The sequence below is a fragment of the Catharus ustulatus genome, chromosome 3 (assembly GCF_009819885.2).
Source record: "Catharus ustulatus isolate bCatUst1 chromosome 3, bCatUst1.pri.v2, whole genome shotgun sequence".
Lineage (NCBI taxonomy): Eukaryota > Metazoa > Chordata > Aves > Passeriformes > Turdidae > Catharus > Catharus ustulatus.
The window spans coordinates 38,508,922-38,531,320 of record NC_046223.1 but is presented as its reverse complement, the minus strand read 5'-3'; the positions used below and the strand labels follow the sequence as shown (position 1 = coordinate 38,531,320).

General features: G+C 47.8%; 1 protein-coding gene across 7 annotated transcripts; it reads right to left on the bottom strand.

Annotated features, from left to right (window-relative positions):
- Positions 1-371: 371 nt before the first annotated feature.
- ABCC10 (ATP binding cassette subfamily C member 10) lies at positions 372-16,702 on the bottom strand. Of its 7 annotated transcripts, none has more exons than XM_033055565.1 (22): positions 16,117-16,700; positions 15,835-16,031; positions 13,558-14,926; positions 12,295-12,522; positions 11,935-12,091; positions 11,094-11,233; positions 10,542-10,621; positions 10,228-10,399; positions 9,189-9,287; positions 8,778-8,967; positions 8,334-8,411; positions 7,801-7,992; positions 7,247-7,382; positions 6,692-6,887; positions 5,625-5,968; positions 5,317-5,486; positions 4,852-5,012; positions 4,178-4,431; positions 3,722-3,867; positions 3,170-3,267; positions 2,873-2,985; positions 372-899 (listed from the first exon to the last, which is right to left on the bottom strand). In XM_033055565.1, exons 2-22 carry the CDS (start codon positions 15,993-15,995, stop codon positions 764-766), a joined length of 4,620 nt encoding a protein of 1,539 aa, XP_032911456.1. In that variant the 5' UTR covers positions 15,996-16,031; positions 16,117-16,700; the 3' UTR covers positions 372-763. The 7 variants fall into 7 exon arrangements, with proteins under 7 accessions (XP_032911456.1, XP_032911454.1, XP_032911453.1 ...); XM_033055563.1 differs by having other exon boundaries at positions 16,407-16,700; XM_033055562.1 differs by having other exon boundaries at positions 16,432-16,700.
- Between the last annotated feature and the right edge of the window lie 5,697 nt (positions 16,703-22,399).

Here is a 22,399-nt window from a genome sequence, read left to right as displayed (position 1 = left end):
GGAAAGAAGGAGTCCCAGGTGCCTAGGGCAAGAGCAAGATCCTAAAACTGAAAGCAGCTGTGGGTTTTTGCAGCTGGGAGCAGGGCAGGAGGGATAGAGAATTTTTCTTGAAGGAGTGGTATTAAAATAAACTAGCCTTAGAGGCCTTTAATGTAATTGCATTGTAGCTCCTTCAAGGGAAGGCCTTCTCCACTGAAAACCAGAGGAAAAGCAGCAAGGTCCCTGGGTGCAACCTTCTGAGCTTGAAAAAGCCTTCTGAGTACAGTAGGGAGTAGGTAGGGTTGTCTTTGTGCAGAGAGGGCACCATTCTTGTATCTCATAAGGAAATAGGTGTCTGGTGAGGAAAAGGGGAAATAACCTGAATTAACAGCTTCAAGAGGATATTTCCACTTTATTTTACATTACATCTGTGAGACTCAAGTCTCAAATGAGGAGTTACTGATTCTTCAGTGAGTAGAAAATCCCTCTGTAATCTCAAAGGGAAACTTTGGCGGGGAGCAGGATCCCACCAACCAGGCTTGCATAGAGCTTGTTTAGAGTTTGCATAACTCCAAACAGCAGGTCGAATCTTCCCCATTAAAGGAGAGGCCACAGTGCCACACTCCCATCCCTGAGGACACACAATGGCTGCTTGCAGGCGGGAATAAGCCCCTCCCTCACCTCAGCAGCTCCTGGCCCTGCAGGGACAGGGCTGGTGTCTGAGGTGAGAGGAAAGCCAGGCACCCAGCTGGAAAGGCTGCCTGGGCTGAGCCCAGGAGGGAGGTCACTGCTGCCTGCTGTGCAGGAGGTGCTGGAACAAGGAGCCATCTTTCTGGCTTAGGGAAGCGGGTGAATCCAGCTCTGCCACTCTCCCAGCTTGCATCACCAGCACACGGTCTGAGTCCAGGATGGTGTTCAGCCTGTGGACAACAAATGCCAGGACACACATTGGTGGATGTGAGGAGAAGCTCTGGATGCCGCTTCCCCTGCCGTTAGGGGTGCCCAAGACATGCCCAGCATTACGAGCTGTGGAGGATCCCCCTCTGCACTCCAGGTCACAGTGCAGTGCAGCTGCCCAGAGAGCCTCTGCTCACTGCTGAAATGCAACACCTCTTAGGAGAGCATTGTGATGGTGATGCCTTCCAGTTGCTGGGCATGGCAGGGCACCAGGAGTGCAGAGGGAAGTTCTGTGGTGGGGAAGCTCAGGGCATGCCTGATTCTGGGGTTGCACAACATGTCTCCATCCCCACAGGAGTTACTGAGTTGTTTTATTTGCCCCAACATTTCCTCATCTGCCACCTCCCAAGGGCAGCAGAAATTGTGCATCAGCTATTATTCCCCTGCAGTCTGGCATCTTTTCTTATGCTACCACCACCACAGGATCTGTAGTTGCCAGACAGCCAACCACAGGACCCACTGCACATACATGTGCCCAGGGTCTGCTCAGACTGCTAGCAGAGCAGCAGCGTCTGGCTCTGGATAGGGACGACAGGACAGCAGGAATGTTTTTGCAGTCGTGCACTGTTCAGTGTGAAACTATAGTCCTATGAAGCTGCAAGCCACAAGGAAGACACTGCACAGGATTTGAGCAGGTAAAACGCATCATGGAGTTCAAGACTCTGGTTACACATTCATCTCCAAGAGAGTGCAGGCTGCAGCACTGGAAATGACTTGGAGGGGCAAGAGACAAATCACTTCTCATCCTGGATTTCACCCAAAGCTGAATGGCATGGAAAAAAACATGGATACAAAACAACCACATTGACACCTTTCTCTCCTTACTGCTCTCCCCCATTGCTCTTCATCCCAGTGGAAAAGTGGCTGGGGCCATCTTCAACTCAGTCTTGCTGCTTTGCCTTTTACCACACCTTCCTCTGCCGCTTCTCCTCTTTAATTACTCCCCCATCAAAGGTGGCCTCCCACACCCAACCCAAACACACATCTCAGCCCACAGTGCCCTTCTACTTTTACTCTATTTATGCCTAACATCCCTAATGTAGGAACCACATTCCCTTCACACCCCTCCTGCCTCCCTCCCACACAATGTATTTAACAAGACCCACTTGATTCACTTGCCAGGCCCAGCCCACCCTGCCTGTCATCCATCACTCCCACTCCTGTGCAGCAGGACACCAGCCCCTGCCACCTGCTCATTTGATTTTTATTTTGGTGGTAACCTCTGTGCTTTGAAAACACCCTCCATACAATTGCATAACCCTCCTCCAAATGTTTCACCACTTGGCAAAAATAAGAGCAGAGAACACCACCTAAAGCTCATCCATCCCTTCTCTGCAGTATTCATGTTTTGCCCTCCTCCCTCTGGCTGCAACCATCCACAGATTCCACTTTTAATCTCTCAGATGTGGGGCAATCACTGTTGTCCTGTCCTGCCTGGGCAGTGTCTATCTTGCTGGCATAATGTGCAGGCTGGAACTAAAACTCAGGATTTTGGAAAACAGAACTATCCAGGAGCTGGCCGCAGCCCTTTGCTGCTGGCTGTCCTGCACTGCCCTCTACTGAGCCAGGGACACCTGCTCCTACACATTTACCCTTTCCATAGCATAGTTCTCCATTACTCCTTGCCCTAATTTGGGAGAACCACAAGGAACGACCTGCCCTACCGATCCCAGCGGGCAGTGCCCAGGGAGAGAAATCTATGATATCATGTGGCATTTTGCCCTTTGCTGACACAACTTCTGGGTACATTTTCCCTTTTCACATCCAGTTGTTCCCAGCACCCAGCAGAAAAGGCAAAAGGCAAGGTCCAGCTTTGGCACTTGAAAAACCTTATCACAGAGACCTCTGTGCTCAGCTTGAGGCCAAGGCATGGCATGTGCAGCCACCTCTCCCTGTGAGTGGCAGGATGACTTTAGGTACAGAAGTTCTTCCATACCTGTGAGCAATTGTCAAAACAGTTTTGTCAGCGAAGCGCTGGCGGATGGTCTGCTGCAGCAGCTGGTCTGTCTTCTGATCCACACTGGCAGTGGCCTCATCGATGCACAGCACCTGCCAGGGACAGAGATGAAGGAAGGGAGCTCCCAAGCACCACAGCAGAGACCCCACTCCCTGCCTAGAGACAGCCTGAGAAGTTAGCACAGGATATCTGTTCCCATTACTCCTCCAATCTGTAACACTCTCCTTTGCTGCCCCAGACAGCCACCAGCAGCTCCGATGGAGGCAGTGCACTCACCTTGGCCTGCGTCAGGAGGGCTCTGGCCAGACACACCAGCTGCCTCTGTCCCACAGAGAGACTCTTTCCTCTCTCTCCCAGCTCACTGTCCAGTCCACCTGCAGGAATCAAGATCAGCAGTCACCTGCATCATCTGCACTGGGCCCCAAATAGCTCCACTAGCCCAAGGTTTTCCCCAGCAGCACACAAAATCCCAATTCTGCTCAGGCCCAGGCCTTAGGAACTGGAGCCTTTACACTTTTAGGCACAAGCAACATCTGGCACAGTTCCCTTGGAACTAAGGCCTGGCTTATCTCTCAGCTACTCCTCTAACACCCACTGAGGCCTGGTCTCACCAGCAAAATTCTGCCATCCAATGCATTTCCTGTCAGTTCATTTGCCTCTAAATGTCAGGGAATGCCACTGAGTCCTACTGACCTGTTCCCACACTGATTCTAGCGTGCTCTTGCCAAACCCTACTGCATCTACCTCAGCTCCCTGCCTGAGCTAAGGTCTTCTCTCCTCTCACAGAACCTGCACTCATCAGCTGCTTCTCACTGGTTTCCAGCTCACCCATCTGAGTAACAGCATCCCACAGGTGGCACTGCTCCAGCACCTCACGCAGCTCAGCATCTGTCCGTTTTCCCTGGGGGTCCAGGTTTTCTCTGATTGAGCCACTGAACAAAAACGGATCCTGCGGGATAATGGCCAACCTTGATCTGCAAGCAAACGAAAGCTGAGGGCTCGTGGGATGGGTTCTGCAGAAAAGTGAAGATCTGCTATTTCTTTTTTCATAGGGTGTCTTAGTTTGCTACAAATCTTAGAGGCACAGTGACATGGGTCACATATTCAGCCTGGTTTCCTTAGCGCAACTGTCGAGAAACAACGGAGAGACTCATAGAAACCTGTCACAATCAGAAAAGAAGGTGCCACAACAGTGAGTCCTTTGCTCCCCACTCTTTACTCCAGCATCCAGCCACTGACAGCTCTCAGCCACCATCAGCTACCCTTCACTCTGCTCAGCCATACCTCAGCTCCTCCAAGCCCACCAGCTGGCTGTCAACACCATCCAGGAGAATTCGGCCTGATTTCATCTCCACCATACGGAAAAGGGCCAAGAAAAGGGTGGATTTCCCAGATCCTGTGCGACCCACAATCCCCAGCTTCTCTCCAGGGTAAACAGTGAAGCTCACACCATCAAGTGCATTTTGCAAGCCTGCTCTGTATGCCAGGACCACTTGCTGGAACTCCACAAGCCCCTTACTTGGCCAGTCAGCAGAAACCTAAGAGGGATACACATAATGACTGATTGTTATCTTCAGCATCTCCTCCCCACAGTCCAGGCCCCATCCCTCCCTTTAGATGGCAGCTTGGCTTCTGAGCAGAAAAAACATACAGCCCAGTCCCACCTCCAGCCGACCCCTAGGCTTGTTCTTCCATCACAGCTTGTATCCAGCACTCATTCTGCTTCCCTACTCCCTCCTATCACTCCAGCCTTCACCAGTTCTTGCCAGAGATTCATCCTCCCCTGGAGATATACTGGTAAAAGATGAGTGATCAAGGTGGTTTCTGGTTTTTTGATCCGTTTTTTGATCAAGGGTCCTCCACCCATTCACTCGAACCTTGTGATCTCCCCAGGGGGCAAGGGCAGGGCAAAGAGCCAGAAGACAGACCAGTACCTGAGAATACATTTGAGCTTTTACCTGGACCAGTTTATCCTGGGGCTCCATGGGGATGTCTGTGGTGTACTCCTGTGTCCGCTCCACACTCACCATCATGATCTCTGTCTGAGTGAAACTGGCAATGAGGCCTGAGAGCAGGTTTGTGACAGACAGGGCATATGAGAGTGACAGGCCCACAAGTCCTGTGAGGACAAAAGCATAAGTAAGAATGTCACTGGCAGGGAAGAAGCTGGCATCTTAGTGGGCAGACAAAAAAAACAAAGGAAAAGTCAGGACTCTGGAGTCTGGGGTCACACTTGAGGTTGGGGATACATAGGAGCAGAGACAGCAGCTGAAGCACTACACTGTGGGTGACTTGCTAGGGACAGGAAGCAGGAGCTCTGGATCTTACCCTAGTGTAGGAAAATGTGTAGCTCTTGGCTGGCAGAGGAGAAAGCCCTTGGGCACAGGCTACAAGTGGACACAGATCAATCCCTGGCAGTTTACCTGGATTTGCCAGCTGCTTCTGGTGCTGGATGATGGCAATCCCTGCAATAGCAGTAACCACAGCAACCCCAATCATCTGCAAGCGGATGTCCAGCCACTCCATCACTGTGTTGCTGGCAAAGAGGCAGCGCTGGTTCTGCTCCAGACGCAGCTGATTCTCCAACTCAAACCTGTCAGGCACACAACAGAGGTTTGCACTACTCAAATTCCACCCCTGCTGCCCCAGACCAAGGGCATTGCAACCACTTTATAACTAGCCCCACAAGAGGAAGGCCTTGGCCTATAATGCCAAAGCTCTGTCTGCTCACCTCTTTGATGCCCGCATGGCTCTGATAGTGCTCAGTCCTGAGAGGGTCTCTGAGAAGTGGGTGTAAATGGGAGACAGGGTGACACTGTAGAGGCGCTTCAGCTCCCGGGATGTGAACCGGTAATAGTGCTGAATGAGGAAGTAGACTACAGCCAGAGGGAGCAAGACCAGACCAATCCAAGGGAGGCCATAGGTCATTATCACCAGCATGCCCAAGAGCCCGTAGATATTGGCTAGGAAGATGTTGAGGAAAAACGGCAGGTTGTCATCCACACAGTACAGGTCTGAGGAGAAGCGGTTCAGGATCCGGCCTGTTGGCGTGGTGTCAAAGAAGCTGACTGTAGCCTGGCAATAAGGGAACCAGACAGTAAGAGCCAGTCAGCTGTGGTGAGATCCAACCACAGAACAGTGTGCAGGAGAGCAGCACCAAGGGGAGCAGATAAAGCCACAAGGCAGTGGCCACCACAACCCACTTCCTTACCTCAGCCTCCAAAGCCAGCATCCACCATCAGCCAAACAACTCACGTTGTTTGCATGGTAAAAAGAAGCACTCCTTCTGTATTGAATGACTGAGAAAGTAGTCACCATGATGGCCCAATAGTAGCGAGGCAAACCTAGCCTCCAATCCAAACTTCTAATCTCCTAATCCTAACTCTTGCCTGAGGACCCAAGGAAGCCAAAATCATGAAGAAAGTTAACTGACATGTGCCAACATCAGCCCTAGATCTCACTTAATGACTCCTTCCAATCTCATCTAAACCTGAACTCACCATCCTGTAAAAGCAACTTTGACTTGACTGGCCTCATCCTGGCTATATATCTAAGCCTAATGAGTGAATAGATGCAGGTGGGAGCCATAAATCATCCTTCAATGGAATGAACAGAACCAAGTTTGAACTCAAGCTCATTGGCCCCCTGTGCTGGCTACAGTGCAGCCGTTCTTGAATACAGTCCTACCAGCCAATACCAACAGAAACCTTAATCAATCTCCCACACCCTTACTCCCAGCTATGGGAAGAATGTCAGGTTGCAGGAGCCTCAGCCTGCTCTGGACTTTGTGCCCATTACCTTTAGAATCCTTTGGAGCAGTCGCTCGTGAATGACAGTAGCAGCACGGACAGTGCCAAAAGCAAAAAGGAATGCCCGAATAATGGTGAAGAGAGAGTTGGCCCCTGCAATACTTCCATAAACTATCAGGTAGAAATTCACATCCTCTGAGCCATTGGGAGAGGCTGGGGTCTTGTCCAGATCTTGAATGGGGGAACTGGAAAAAAGGAAGAAGATTATGAATCTCCCAACATCCTACTGACAGTAAACTCACAGACAGGGCATGAGAACCCAAGAGCATACCTCAGGAGAAATCAGGATACTTTAGCTTGATACTCCTGTTACATCCCTTTGGCATGCTGGGACAAATACTCTGATTACTATGCAGCTAGGGGGTCTTCCATCAGCCCCAGACAGAAATCTTTTGGGCATGCCATCAGGTCAGAGGTTTTGATTATCTTTGTCAAAGCAGTCACATAGTCGATTTATCTATCCCTGCTCTCCAAGATCTTCACAGGAAATACACTTACGGACATTTCCAGCTTCCTTTGGCACCTCCGGACCATATTCACTTACACAAGCCCAGCAGTGGAGAAGAGAAGCAGCTCTGGGGAAGGCAGGGAAGCTGAGCAGGCCATCACAGAGGTATTTGCTGTCTGGGATATGCTGGAGATCCAGTATGACAGCCACCAATCTGAGATATTTCTGGATGCTACAGAGAAAGACAGATAACATAAAGAGAAATTCTACTTTTGAATCAGCAAATATGAAGCAGACAAGCTGAAGGGGAAGCTGCTGGACAACTTTAGCATAGTCTTGCAGTATAGTCTTCCCCCTGTTAGTAGTAGAGCAGCAGCAAGGGAACAGCCTTGAGCTGCAGCAGCAACAGAGCACTGCTACAGAGGTACAGTAATGCAAATGCAGCAGCGAGTACAGTTCCCACATGTACCTCCTCCCTACTAAAGTAGCTCTTTGAGCTACTTTAATTTGGGGAAAAGAAAAGTGGTCTTCCTGCTACAGGGAGAGCATTTAAAGCCCTGGTGTCTATTCTTCTGGACTACATGCAACCCGGGAATGAGACAAGAGGAGAGGAATGTCTCTGGAGGAGATGTGCTGGGTCACTGCCTCACCTTGCATCAGGAATAGTGAGAAGAGGATTGACATTGCCAAGCAGCTGCCCATTGCCATCCAATAGGCCTTGTACACCTCAAAAGCCACTGCTCCTTCTTTTTTCTCTTCCTCCTTGTGGATGAGATTATTGTTTTGAGTTGGTTCTTCTGCCTCTGTCTTTATGGCCTCTTCCTGTCCCTGTTCGTTAGGGGCTGTGGGAGTAAAAGCAAAGGTTAGTGCAGTGTTAAATTCTTCCTGCAGCTATACCTAACTTTTTTTCCCCACTTTCAAGACAAGTGCACCAACCCTTGCATTTCTTCATCCAAATCTGGACTACAAGTGGAAAAACAGGTTCAAATACTACTCCAGACCAATACCCAATGATATGTGGGCCTTCTGTTATTCTGTGTATACCCCACCCACATATCAGCATTGCCATGGCAAAACAAGATGGTGGGACTTCTGTTCTAACACCAGCAGCCATCAGGCACAGGTTCTGTCTGGAAGATCAGGTGCACTGCCCCAGCTATCCTTAAGTTCATCAGGAACAGACCTTGATCCTTATGCCCCTTGTCTGTATCCTTGAATTTGGGGAAGGCTTCAACAAGCGGCAGGATATCAGCTGGTGTGCCTGCAAAGAGAGACATGCAAATTCTTCAGCACCTGTGAGGAACAAGTGACACCTTCCCACTGCCTCTTGCTCTGAAATGACCCAGTTTTGTTCTCTCATAACATTCCCTACGTTATGCAGCAACTGTACCCTTGAAGGCTCCACTCCATTCAACCTGCTATATCCTTCTGCCTCATCAGCTCCCCACATCTAGGGCTGTCCTGTTTTATCTGCATATCTGCACATTCTCTTCCCCCCCATCTTTGCCCATATGCAGTGTTCTTAGTGTCCTCTTTTATCATTGGGTTCCCCACTAGTTAATCTAATTCCCTCAAGCCATTCCAAGACAAAGGCACAAATGAATGCCTAAGAAAACAGACAGTATACCTGTCTTAACTATTCTGCCATTGTCCATCAGCAACAAGGCATCAGCCTTCTCCAAAAACTCTGTCCTGTGAGTGCAAAGGACCCTGGTCTTATGTCTGAGAGCTCCAAAAATGCATTTCCGCATAATATGGTTGGCTACGTCTGCATCAACAGCAGCCAGGGGATCATCAAGGAGGTAAAGTTCTTTCTCCTGGGAGGGGGACAAAAGAAAAAAGCATACAGCTGCTGGCCTTGCTGGAGCAGGCAGTGCTGTAGAGAAAAGTTCAAGTGTCTCCATGTGGCATCACCTTTAGGCTAGAACAATGTGCTTTAAAGACATGCTGCCAGAGCTCACTGTACAGCTGAGTGCTTCCAGCCTCTTTATATTTGACTTGGCATGATCTGCCACACAGTAACTCCTTTGTTATTTACCTGGTAAATGGCTCTGGCAAGGGCTATTCTAGCCTTCTGTCCCCCACTGAGTGTCACACCATTTTCACCCACTTCTGTCTGGTCCCCTGCTGGTAAAATCTGAAATATTCAAGAAAATTAGAAAGGGACAGGAAACTTCTGGAGACTCAAAACCAGGACGCAGGGGTTCCCCTCCAGTCTCTGGCAGCAATTTATAATGCTGACATCTTACCAACAATTAAACAATGCAACAGTCTATACATAGGTTCTACAGACAACTGGCAAGCTTTATTCATGCAATGAAAATCTTTTATACTCCAGAATAGGGTGGTAACATCTGAACTACCCATTGACAGCAACTTCTGGTCCAAGGCAATTGCACACAGTAATTTTCTGTGAGAATAAGAGCTGTGCCTACATCAAAATTATGTCAGGGTCCTTCCAAACAGTGTGGCAATAAAAACTACCAAATTTCAGTACCTGGAAATAAGTCTCCTCTCAGTTTGGTAGCATAGGTGTATTCTACTAAATCTCAAATAAAAATCTTGCCTTTACAGAGTATTCGTAGCTCCAGCCAAAACAAACAGGAGCTGCTAAAGCTTGTCACTTCAGAAAATCAGGCATCAGCTTATAAACTGGGAGAAGGCTAGCTTTCTACCATATATACAGCCAGGTTTACTGGCTAATACAGTCATAAACGTCAAATTTAAAATGTATGTCAGGAGCACTGACTTAGCCTTTACAAATCCTAAAGAAGTTGCTTCTGATCTCCCCCTTCCAAAAAAACATCAGCTGCTGATAGATTCTGCCTGAAAAACCCAACAGCCATCAGCTCTACAAGAACAACTCCTTTCCTCAGGAAAGAACTTTTGGTTCAGCAGCAGAAGAAACCACCAAAGTGCTACAAGAGTGACTTCACACCTTAAAGGAATGGTGTGGGCTTGGTGATCAGAACAATACTGTGTGATGGGACAGAATAAAGACTGATCCCAATGAGGCTGAGGATGGATGTAAAAGCCCAACAAGAAGGCCCAGGCAGGTTTACAGTCTAGGCACTCACTTTTAGGTCCTCAGAGAGGGCACAGGCCTCCAGCACCTCCTCATACAGCCTGGCATCATATTCTCGCCCAAAAAGGATGTTTTCACGGACAGTGGTAAACTGTATCCAAGGCTCCTGTGTGGCCAGACCAAATCCTTGCTCCAGATCACAAACACACACTCGTCCTCCTTGTCTGCAAGCATAACAGAAGTGGGTATAAAGAGTAGCAAAGAAAAACTTCTAGCAGATCAAAATCACCTACAAGTTGTACTGGACTGTTCCCCTATGCTGTGGCATGGAGGGACCAGGCAAGGAAAAGTCTTTAGATTACTTACTTAATGAGCTCTCCAGTGATGGCTGCAAGCAGAGAGCTTTTGCCAGAGCCAACCTTCCCAACAACCCCCAGGAGCATTCCCTGCAAAGAGAAATAAAAAGAAGAAATCTGATGTGCTAATACAGGGTAGCTTGTCCAGATTTCCTGAGCCACACGTAGCCTGTAAGGAAGCTGGCTGCTAGGACCATCTCACACGTCCAGCAGTGCAGCTGGGTACAGTTGTCAGGTAAAGCAGACTCCTGATATGACAGGACACAGATTTGCAAGGAGTGTTAACTCCAGAGCCCTGCTCTATTCCCTGTCCCATTGTCTCCTGCAGCAATAGCAGAAATCAGAGAGAACTAGTTCATCTCCTGTCAGTAAGCCGTGGATGCTGTCTAGCACTTTTCAGCTCTGAGATGTAATATGTGTCCTGTGCCTCTTGACTAAGAGAAGATTTTGATGCACAGCTGCTAAACTGAGGAGAACATGCCAGCTCTGCTCCATTATTTCTAGTTTCCAGTATTTTTTCTCTAGTGCCATTTTTTGTGTTACCTTCCATGTCCTTGCTCACCTTTCTCACTGACAGGTTCTCAATGTGCAATTGCAGAGACCCTTTGGATGAGAGCTGCCTGGTCCTTTCCTCCTCAACTGGCACCCAGGAAAAGGCTGCACATTGCATCTCCATGGCAGTAGCAGTATCTGAAGGGCTATCTACAAGCGAAAAGCAGAACAGCAAAGCATTGCTATGGAAAGACCAGAAAATTAAAGGCCCCAGGCATCACAAATACCATAAGCTTTGTTTCCAGATGCAGAGACCATGGATGGGCACTTCATGATGCTCTTGACCTAACCACAGAATGAGTCTCTTGCGTACTGACTTGCCCTTAAACTTATATATCCCTTCTTCCAACCCTCCTGTCTCCAGCTCACACCAGACATGGCTGTCAGGGAGACACTGTAAGGATATAACCTGGTTTTATTATTGCTGAAGGTAAAAGAAAGGCAGGGAGCTGGCCAAAGGCAATGAAAGAAGGAAAGGGAGCTAATATGGCTCAGGAAAAGGACAGCCACTCAAGCCTTTCTGCCAGGTGAAGCCAAGTTTCTTGATGGCTTCAGTGTCAGAAGAGCTCTGGTCAAAGGATAGAGCTGCTTGTTCTACTGGGACACTAATGGCTCTGTGGAGACAAGCAGTGGCTTATGGTTGGTAAAGTGGAATGTTATAGCCTTGTATCCTGCTTTCCACAGAAAGTAAGAGAAGTGTATCCACTCTGTCTCCACCCAACTGAACATCTTGAATAACAGGGTGACACCCAGCTGCCCTCCAGTACTGTCCCCAGGCCTTGCACCTCAGCTCTCTGCTCTGAACATCTGCTGACCAGATTCTCAGGCCTGGCAGATTCCTTTACCCTTACCTAGGGCATAATAAGCTTCCAGGTCCTGGTCCATGAGTTCAAAGAATTGCTGGATTCGATCCAGAGAAACTTTGGCCTCCAAGATCGCATTCAACACCCATGGGAAGCTGTTGAGGGGTAGAATAAGCATCCCAACAAGGGCCAATGCTGTGAACACCTGCATGGGTAAGCAAACAGCCATGAGTAGGAGCCAGTACCTCCCTTGTATCCTCCAAACAGCTTCACCAGTGAGAGCCTGAAGAGCTGTGGAGAGACATGGGCTGGGTTTATTTCCCAGAGAGGATGCCTCAGGACTGCAGTTCCACTGCAGACTGTGCTCTGCACAGGGCACGTTTGGAGCTCTCCCTGCTGCCTACTCACCTTGGTGGCAGTGAGCTGGTGGCCCAACAGGACATAGGTGACAAAGATGGCAATAGAGACAATAACAGGCACTGCTGCCCACGTGTACACGCACAAAGCATCCAGGTAACTGATGGCCCGCACCTTCTGCAGCTCTTTAGCCCGGCAGGCATTTATCCTGGCGCTGAAGTGCTTCTCCCAGGCATAAAACTTCACCACACGGATGCCACATAGGAACTCTGTCATTAGCTGCAGGACACGAGGGAAAGAACATCAAGCAAACAGTGCCTGGGCTGTGCCTGGGTGTGCAGCTGCCTCCTGCTGGGAGGGGATGTGTGGAATTGCTAGCTCCAGCCTGGACACTATTTACTTGTGTTGACCTGACAGTGCCTTGAGATAACACCTCTCAGGCCTGGCCCTGCCCTGCCACAGCTAGTCTGTATCCAGAGCCTATCAGGTTCATTTCCAGAACTCTGGTGTCCCTGCAGGATGCAGTTCCCTCATTTCTGCTCTCAGGTCAACATATGTAGAGACAGCTGACTGTGCCTCTGCCTAACATTAAAGAAAACTAACAAGAGAGACTTTATTCAGCAAACCAGTCTTACAACAGTTGGAGAAAGTTCAGCATAATCAGATACAACTCTGGTAGATGCACTTTCTCTTGGGAAAATTAGTATTTTTAAAGCTGCCAACAGTTGTGACAGGAAGTTGACCTATGCTTCATGCTTCCAAAGCATGAGTGAAAATGCTGTCCTCTCAAATTAGAGATACAATGCCAAAAGGTGGGAATCAAATGTCTGACATGGTGAGAAGAAATGGCACGGCAAATATGGGAAACGCAGTGGAAAAGTGACTGAGAGTGCCAAGCCTGTAGCCATATAAAATTACATCTATGATCATTGTCTTTTATGATCCAGACTTTAGCATTGATGCCATCACTGGAGCAATAGGATAGATGCATATCCAGAGGAAGCCATTGGGAATCTTACCTTAACTACTACACACAGAAAAGAAACTTGCAAGGGAACCTAAACTAGCCCAGAGGGTGAGACAAGCATTAAAGGTTCACAGTCTTATGGGTGGTGGTGAAACTACATCACCCTGAAACACTTTTGACCAAAGTGTGTGTGTGCGTGTGTGTGTGTCTGTGTCCCACTTTCGGCATTTTTCTCAACAGCTGCAATTCAATTAATCTGCCTTGGATCACGACCAGTGGCGAAGAAGCCAGCGTTCTAGGACAAACAAGGAAAAATACAAACCCAGAGAGATACCACTGCCCCTCACCTTGACTCGTGCGTCCTTATGTTCCAGCATCTTCTTGTTGTTCGCCATGATGCGGTTAGCTATGATCTTGTTGATGGGCACGAGCAGCAGTGCCAGGGCCATGCCTCCCAGAAAGGCTATCCCCACTTGTTGGTGGAGGAGGTAGAGGGTAATGGCAAGCTGGACAGGCAGGCTCCACAGCTCGTGGAAGCTGTGGCAGAAGTTGACCAACCTACTGGTGTCCGTGCTCATGAAGTTGACGATTTCCCCCACAGTGAAGCGGGCAAGGCTGGTGCTGCTGACACGCAGAGCCTTGCGGTAGATGGCGGAGATGACGGCGGCCCGCACCATCAGCGCCACCTTGTTCATCTCGTAGCTGAACTGGTTCCTCAAGAGAGCACCCAGGAAGGAGCCAGCAAAGAGCCCAAGGGCATAGAGAACCCCGTGGCTCAGGGGCTCCTGCCGTGACTCCATGAAGTTCACCAGCAAGTTCAGCAGCAGAGGACCTGAAAAATCCAGCAGGCTGCCAGCCAGCTTGAGAAGCCCAAGGCTGTAGAAACGAAGTCCAAAGGCCGCATGCAGGACTGACACGAGGCGCACAGCTTCCTGGGCATGCTGTGGGCTGTCTGGAGCATCACTACTCCCATCACCTCCAGCAATGATTGGACTGGTAAGAGACCCTGTCTCCTCCTCTGCTTGGTGAAGAGATGCCTTCTTCTGCCAGCAGGAGTAGAACTGACCACAGACCCTGGCAGCCTGGAGCTGGCGAGGAAGCACATAGACATCCTGTGGCTGGTTCAGCTTCTGCTGGTAGCCACGCTTCATAAGGGGGTTCATCCAGGTGTAAAAGAAGCGTGAGAGCCAACTCTCACCATCTTCTGCCACCCTCTGCTGGTCAGGCACTGGGATCCCTGGCCCTGAGATGGCCTGGTCTTGTTGCCAGGAGCGATTGATGGAGAGGAAGTCTTGCCTGCCAGCAGTGGGGAAGAGGTAGCTGACCACATAGGCAAGCAGAGAGGCCAGCTGCAGACAGAGGATGGCAAACCTGGAGGAGACTCCGGGGTGGGCAGGGGACCAAGCTGTCCCACTCTGGCAGTACCACACCAGTGTGATGATGAAGGAGGGCAGGGGTAAGAGAGTGAGGAGAGCCAGGACTGCAGGGCCCCTGGTGAAGCCGTGAATTGACCTGCAGAGCATGATAAGAGTGAAGCCATGCACCAGCCATGTCAGGGCAGCGGTGCCATTGGCCAGCACTTCCAGGTACATAGGGCCCAGCTCCTGCTGGGAAATGGTGGCTGGGATGGTATCAGCAAAGAATAGGCCAGCAAGTATGAAGGAGGTAGCGATTCTCCACCCCCAGCTTGGCCTGCAAGGCACACGGGAGCCAGACCTTGAGGAGTAAAGAGCAGTGAAATAAATTACAGTTGAAATTCCACTGCCTCTCAGTCAGTACTGTCCTTTCTTCCTCTCCTCTTCCCCATATTTATACATCAATTCCTACTTAACCTTCCAGATAAACCTCCCTAGATCTCTAACTTTTTCTGACTGTAGGCATTGCTAAACTACAGGAGGTGAATATAGCCCACTCAGAGATTTAGATGCTACCAAAGAAAAGCATTTCTTTACAGACATTTATTTGCAAACTATGATACTTTGTGGTCAAATTAGACTGCAATCCTTGAGGATTAACAGCAAAAAAAAAGTATATTTAACCTCTTTAACATGAATTTTGGATTACAAAATTCTGTGTCACATCTCTGATCCTTGATTTCCTTGTCTGTGGGATATTTTTTTCTAGAAACATTATTTTTATCACTGTCGTTTCAGTGATGCTGTGCTTGTCAAGTCTATCATTGTCCATCAAAATACTTCATTATCACCGGATTCTTTATGGCCTTTCAGTATCAGTGAATGTTGTCATGTTTACAAATTTCAGAAGAGAGTAAATAGAAAAACAATTTTTCATTTCTCTGAACTCCTTATTGCCTTATATACATCTTCCGTGTCACCTTGGATTTATATCCTCTCCCAGAATACTCCCAGTTTCCCCAGTTCTTATTCACTAAAAATGTTTATAATTACATTCTGTGATTTTATGCCCATAACCCCCTCTATTTTTTCTGGATTCCTTTCTGTACACTGAATTAAGACAGATGCTGACAAATATAATAGCATTATAATATTATGTCCTTCCCTAATTACATATTCAGCACATGATAGTGAGATACAATTTCCAGCCTTCCCACCCACCTCTAGTCCTGCATAATAATCAAGAGCCAGACAAGTCAGTTGTCATACCTCGGAGTGCCAATGAAGCAGGCACTGACCACTGCAAGGATCGCATGAGGAATCACATTTAGTGTCAGCTGGTTAAAGCAATGGCCAATGCTGCCATGAACCCACACAGGGAGTGGATCTTCTGGGCTGGTCCCACACAAACTAGCCAGGATGTTCTCCATCCTTTGCTGGTAATTCAGTGTGAGAGACACGATGTCCTAGGGTAAAGAAAAAGCAGCATGAGGTAAAAAACATATGAACTACAGCCCCAGTCCAAGACGGAGTGATGAGTAATTAACATACACCTAGAAGCAAGTTCCTGGGTCATAGTCCAAGCCCGGCTATTGTTCACTCACTATCACATAGTCTACTTCATAAAACGATCAAACTCCAGCTTAAAATAAATTATGTTGCTTATTCCCTTAAGTCACCCCCGGGACTGCAATGCCCCGTGAATTTGAAACCTTCTTATTTCCAGCTTGGTTTTTTTTTTTTTTTCCCACGACGAGTTTATCCACTGTAAGTAGTATAAAGAAATATTTTCCTTTCTATGGATCGGTATGAAAAATATTTTGAGCTGCTTAAGCAATAACCTATTCATTGTATCTCCATGCTCACAAGGCTTCCCAGCATGGTACTCCTTAAGGCAGCGTGTAACACGAAACACCCCCAGACGGCAGGGGAGGATGCTGGTGTCCATCCTGGGAAGCAGGCGGTACCTCTTAAGCTACATAGGACTGTCGAACCAGCCTCTCTGCGTGCCCCGCGGACTGAAGCACAGCTGGGAAGGCCTTGGCTTTATAAGGATTTCTGCTCGCACCAGCCCGTGCCCTCTCCAGCCCGGGGCCGGCTGAGCGCTGTGCCCGCGCCGAGCTCGGCGCTCAGGCGGGGGCACTGCAGCACCGCGCCTGCCACCCCGCCACAGCGGCCCCGGCACCAGCCCGGGCCCTCCCCTCCGGGTCGGGGGCGGGCGCTGCGGCCGCCGCGTTCCTGGAGCCGGGCGGGCCCCCCGGCTGCCCCGCCGCCCCCGGTGCTCCCGCCGCCCCCCGGCCGGTACCTCGGCTCCCCGGCGGCGCCGCCCCGCGCGCCCCTGGCGGCCCGGAGGACTCGGGGCAGCCCCGGCAGCGGCGGGGCCCGAGCGGGATCCAGGCCCGAGCTGCAGGCCGAGCTGAGAGGGAAGAGCCAGGCAGTGCAGCCCGCTCAGACTAATACCTTCCCGTTAAAAAGTACAAATTACCCAGACTAAAACACAGGCTCCAGCCGTGAACAAGGATGATTTTCCCCAAAATTCTTCTGGTGATCTTTTCCCTCCCCTCCTTCTATGGTATTTGGCTCACAGCACCGGATGCACTTTACAGACTTGCAGTGCTACTGTGTACCAGCACAGGAATATGTATGAACCACTCGGTTGTGCAAACATCAGCAGGTATAGCCCAGGTGGTGCTTTTACAGGCACAGGTATAAATGTACTCTTACAGGTACAGCATTCTTTGTTTGTACACAGTACTACAAGATGAAAATGATATTACTGTAAGATCACCTTGCCAGTAACACATCAGTCTACACAGAGTGGCAAAGGTCTGGCATAGTGAGAGATCGTGATGTTAACCTGACACAACCATCTGAATAACACAGGGTAAGCGAATCCTCTGTTTCACCTGTGTTGTGTTCAATGACTGTCTGGAGCACACATGCAAGCAGCACCCCCAAATGTGACACTCATTCTTTACTATAAGGGTATATTGCATTGAGGTGTGGGGAGTAAATGGACAACTTTCCAGATGAGAGAAAGCAAACCAGAGAGGACATCCAGCTACATCTGCTCTGGACTATTATACAGAAACAGGAGAGTGCTGTAAAAGTCACCACACTACCTAGCAATTTTAGCTGCTACTTGTGATTTTTATAGCTGATGATCCGAATGTTACAACTGTCTCAAACCCTCTCTCATTACTCTATTGCTAGGGAAAATAAACATATCCCTGTAAATAACACATCACATGTGGAAAACTTTACTTTCAACATGCATCTCACCAGAGATACAAAAAGCATTTTGAGCAGTGCTGAAGAAGGAAAGTATCAGTGACATTCCTGAGAAAACAGAGGAATCTAGCTGAGGTTGGAGCAGCAGAGACAAAAGCTCAGTGGCCACACTACTCTCTAACCATAGTTTCCTTGAAAGGAGCAGGAGAGTGCATTTTCTCTGCAAGTCTCTCTCTTTTCCCCCCTCCCTCCTTGTTTAATCACCTTTTCTCACATGCCTGAAAGCAATCTTTGTGTGTCAGAGTTGCAAGGTTGCCTTTACCAAGCTACTCATACTGCACACTGTGTTTGACCAGCCTACTTTTTTCCCCCACAGGTCATCCAAAGGTTTATAGACTAAACTTCCTGAAGAGGCCTTGAGAGTAAGTTTTATGCCCTCTCTGCTCAGGGAAGCTTCCCTTCAAATAAAATGCTGTGAAAACAAAAAAATCTCAAACCAGCAAGTAGGGGTTGTGTGAGGTTGAAGCACTGAATTGCACACGAGTTTCAGATTTCATATTTCATGGCTCTGATGTCTTATTTATTTCCAAATGAAAACAAACAAACAAAACCAAACAACTTTAAAATGTCCAAAACCAAACAAATAGCCCCAAAATACCCACAACCCCAACCAAACAAGTACTTTTCCATATCTTAATAAGATGCCAGAGAAGTTCTTGGATATCAGCAAAGGACAACCTTTCTCCCCTGAGCTAATCACTCTCAGAGCTTTTCCATTCAGTCACACTGTATTTAGCATTCTCTTTTTTCACGTGCTGCATCCTGCTTGATCATCTCTCCTAACCTCTTGAGGTTCAAAACCATAAACTTTATCACTTCACCTGAAAGATGGGCAACTTCCACATGCCACAGATTCCTTTTTGGTCCAGATAGCATTGCCTACACATACAGGAAAACTAACATAAAGCGTATTAAAAAAGAAATGCCAGGAAAATACCAATCCACCCTAACTGATCTGAAATCACTTTGCCTGTTCTGCATAAGTGCATTTAAAGAGCATCACAGCAAGAATTTAAGTAGACATTCTTCCTTTTACTTCTTCCTTTTGGCTATTTCCCCTGCTCCTGAATGTCATTTTTACTGCTATGTATTTGACTGATTTAAGATGTGCAGCACATGGAGTACAGGCTGGTGGCTATATTGCTTACAAAGTACTTTGTGCACTATAAATAATAATACACCTGGCAATTACAAAAAAACCCAGAGCATTCAAAATTGAAAAAAACACCCATCACCATTAGGTTTAATTTAATCCACCTCCACAGGCCATGCAGGCCAGATTTTATTCACTATTATCCAGAGTTTGTTAATGCTCTAGTTTGATAAATCCCCAGTGAGGAAGCAAAGGGAGACTGCCCCCCCCCTTTCTCTGATGCGTTTGTTTTGTAACAGATTACTTAATACCAATCCCAGGACTCAGAGAGTCAATGTAGGCTGCATGCCCATTCCACTTCCCAGCTATAAGTAAATATTGAGCTGAAACAGAAGCCAGCCTAGACAAGCCTTAAATTCAGAATTATCAACCTTGTAATTATAGATGTAAAATCTCTGAAAGCAATTGCCTATTTGGATGCATTTTCTGTGCTCCCAGCCAGGACTCTGCTATCAGCTGAACCATCCTCAAATTCCATGACGACACAGACAAGGAAGGTTTGATTACTTGGCTCAGTCCAAAATTTTTCATGAACAGGCTGCTTTGCCTGGACCTGAAGGCACAAGATAGATATTGTGCCCTGTTTTCCAGGGAAAAAATTAATGCCAAGTTCTGGAGACAGAGGAGTATCTTCTCCCACATCTCCTCATGAGAACACCAATTCTGTTACAGAAACACAGAAACCGTCTTTGTTGTTACTCACAGCCTAGCCATTCACATTAGATGGTTGTCTCATGTCCTTGGATCTAGTCTTGACTCAGACAAGAAGTTAAAAAATTATAATTAAGGTATTACATTTGTCTCTTTTACTGGTCTGCTTCTTAACCTAATGGTCCAACCTGAATTAACTTCAATTTTGATTTCTGTTTACTTGTTTATACAAAGCTACTCCTAACTTCTCTTATTCTGTTCTTTCTGAATGTCATTTGCTCCCCTTTCTTATTTGGGGCCTAATGAGAATTCAGAGACACCTTATTATCTCAACATTGCCCTCAGCACCCAATTAGCTAAAACCTCTCCAGGCAGCAGCTAATTGCAAGTTCAACTATGAGCCCTGGAATTCCAAAGAGAAGTTTAGGAGCTGAACTTCTAGCAGAACAGACTGACTGGCACCTCTGTCATCCACTGAGAGTCTAGAGCACCAGTTGCAGGGATGTTACAAAAACTTCTGCAAAGCAGGTAAGGACCTTGCCTGACTTTTTTAATCCCTGAGATAAAATGTAGTGCTTCCTCTTCCAATGACATGAAAACTTTCAGTTTGCCCTGCACCCTTTGGCCTGGATTTCAGTACTGATTTTAGGAATAATTTAACTGGATCCCACTATGGACGCTGAGTCCCTTTAAAAATTTATTTTAGTAAAGCATGTGGTTAAAAGAGGATATTACATCTAGTTGAAAATGAGTTTATAAATTGCAATTATAAATTGTAATTGTAAGGCAATGCTCAGTAAGATGACAGGGTGCTAGAAAATGCTAATGAGCACTGGTCAGTCTCCAACAAATGGAATTTTTCTCTTAGGAAGTCTTTTAACATCACAACACACAGGCTGTTTGCTTGCTTTTTACCATTTCTCTCATGAGCAGTTTTCTTACTGGTGTGCAGATAAGACGCTTTAATGAACTTTCTCTTCAGTTTTTTATTATCTGGATTCTTTCACCTTCCAAATGCCAATAAAATCTATGACCAGAAACCAGCAGAATACCTCCTGCAGGCCTCCTTTGGATATAAGACAAAAAAGTCAGAAAAAAAATTTCAGTATTTTGCAAAGTTTTTAGATATTAGACGCATAACTATTATAGAAAACGGAATTTAAAAATGTTTTGCTGAGTTTCTTGGGTTTGTGGCTTTTTACTTGTAATGTAATTAAAAACTGATGTAATCAAACCAACAGCACGGAAGAGATGTCCAAAACCAAACAAGTAATTTTCTCACTCTTTTTATTATGCCCAGCTATTTTTATTTACTTCAGTTGGTGAAATTGAGCGCTTGATGCAGACACCTGACACTAAGGCACGAAAACATGTTCCTCTTTTGAATAAAAAGAACAGAACACATTTGGGTAACAGTATACTCCTTTTAGCGATAAACTACTTGCATGTGATCTACCACAAAAAGCTAAAGGGGAAATTCCAACAGACACATCAGTTTTGTGGTTATATCAAAGTGTTCTGCTTCTCTGGGTGTCACCAAGCCTGTTGCTTAGGGTAGTTAATTGGAACAGGTTGAGCATCCATTGGTCCCACAAGCAGCAGATCCACAGTGTGCTGCACATCCTCAAAGATAAAACTCTTATCCCAGGAATTCTTACAGTTTAATTAAGGTCGCTGATAAACACTGGAAGCCTTAGGACAGAAAGGTGATTAGAGGACAATGGTAACAGAAAGTAAGTCTTTATATAGCTCATGTTTATTTTGTTGATTGAGTGTGTTTCCTGAGCCTGGGTAGTGTTGCTGTCATTCTGAATATCTTAGAGGGGGTCAGTTTTAATACAATTGTACTAAACCATTCCCAGCAGAAATATCAGACAGATCACCGTCCTGCTGCTCTTCGTTACTACTGCGTGTTACTATAATACTTATAAATAGCACACTTCAAAATGGAGTGTATGTTCGAGCAAATACATTCCCAAATACACAAGCAAAATTTCAGCCAAAAATCGACTGGCTCTACAAATACAAGCCAGCTAACAACAAAATACAAATCATATTTAAAATGCTTGTGAATTTTGTAAATGAAGCTGAAGAGTTTTATGAGAACCTTCATTTCTCGGCTTTCACTTCTTTTGACCGCTAGCCCGCCGTAGTTAATTGAAAATGCTCTTCCTCTCCGGGAGGGCCGCCAGCCCCGTAAGAGAAATGTGTTCGGCCATCGCAGGAGTCGGAGCTGCGGCAGCCCCCGCCCCGCCGCAGGTAGGACAGGGAGGAGGCGGGAGCCATTTCCTACCCTGCCATCCCTGCTCCCGGCAGCCGAGAGCACGCAAATTGCTTCAGGACTTCTCCGAGCTGGAGGCTCGGCCTCAGCACCGCCTGGTCGAGCAGGCACAGATCGCTGTCTAACGCGTTTGTGCTTGAAGACAACACCCGTACGGACCAGCTCCACAGCACAGGGCGTGTGTGCGTGTAGAGGGGGAAACAAAAGCAAGCAAGCAAACAATAACAAAAAAGCCAAAACACGAAAGCCGAGCGTGCCCCAGTCACGGCCGCCGGGGCCCGAAGCGCGGAGAGAGGCAAAGAGGCGCCGCACGGCCGGACCCAGCGGCAGCTCCCGGCTCCCTCCCTACCACACGTGACGGGCCGCCGGCCGCCGCCATTTTGTGCGGGCGTCCCCAGGCACCGCCCCCCCGCGCGGGCTCCCACCTCCCCCGCCCGGCTCGGGAGCGCGCAGGGCGG

Bases quoted from the DNA above. Each gene is read 5' to 3' on its own strand.
- ABCC10 (XM_033055562.1), bottom strand. The intron at 7,383-7,800 runs GTGAGGCAGTGA...CTTTCTCTGTAG, and splicing joins CTCACTATTCCTGATGCAAG to CATCCAGAAATATCTCAGAT. The intron at 3,868-4,177 runs GTATGGCTGAGC...GTTTGCTTGCAG, and splicing joins GTGGGCTTGGAGGAGCTGAG to ATCAAGGTTGGCCATTATCC.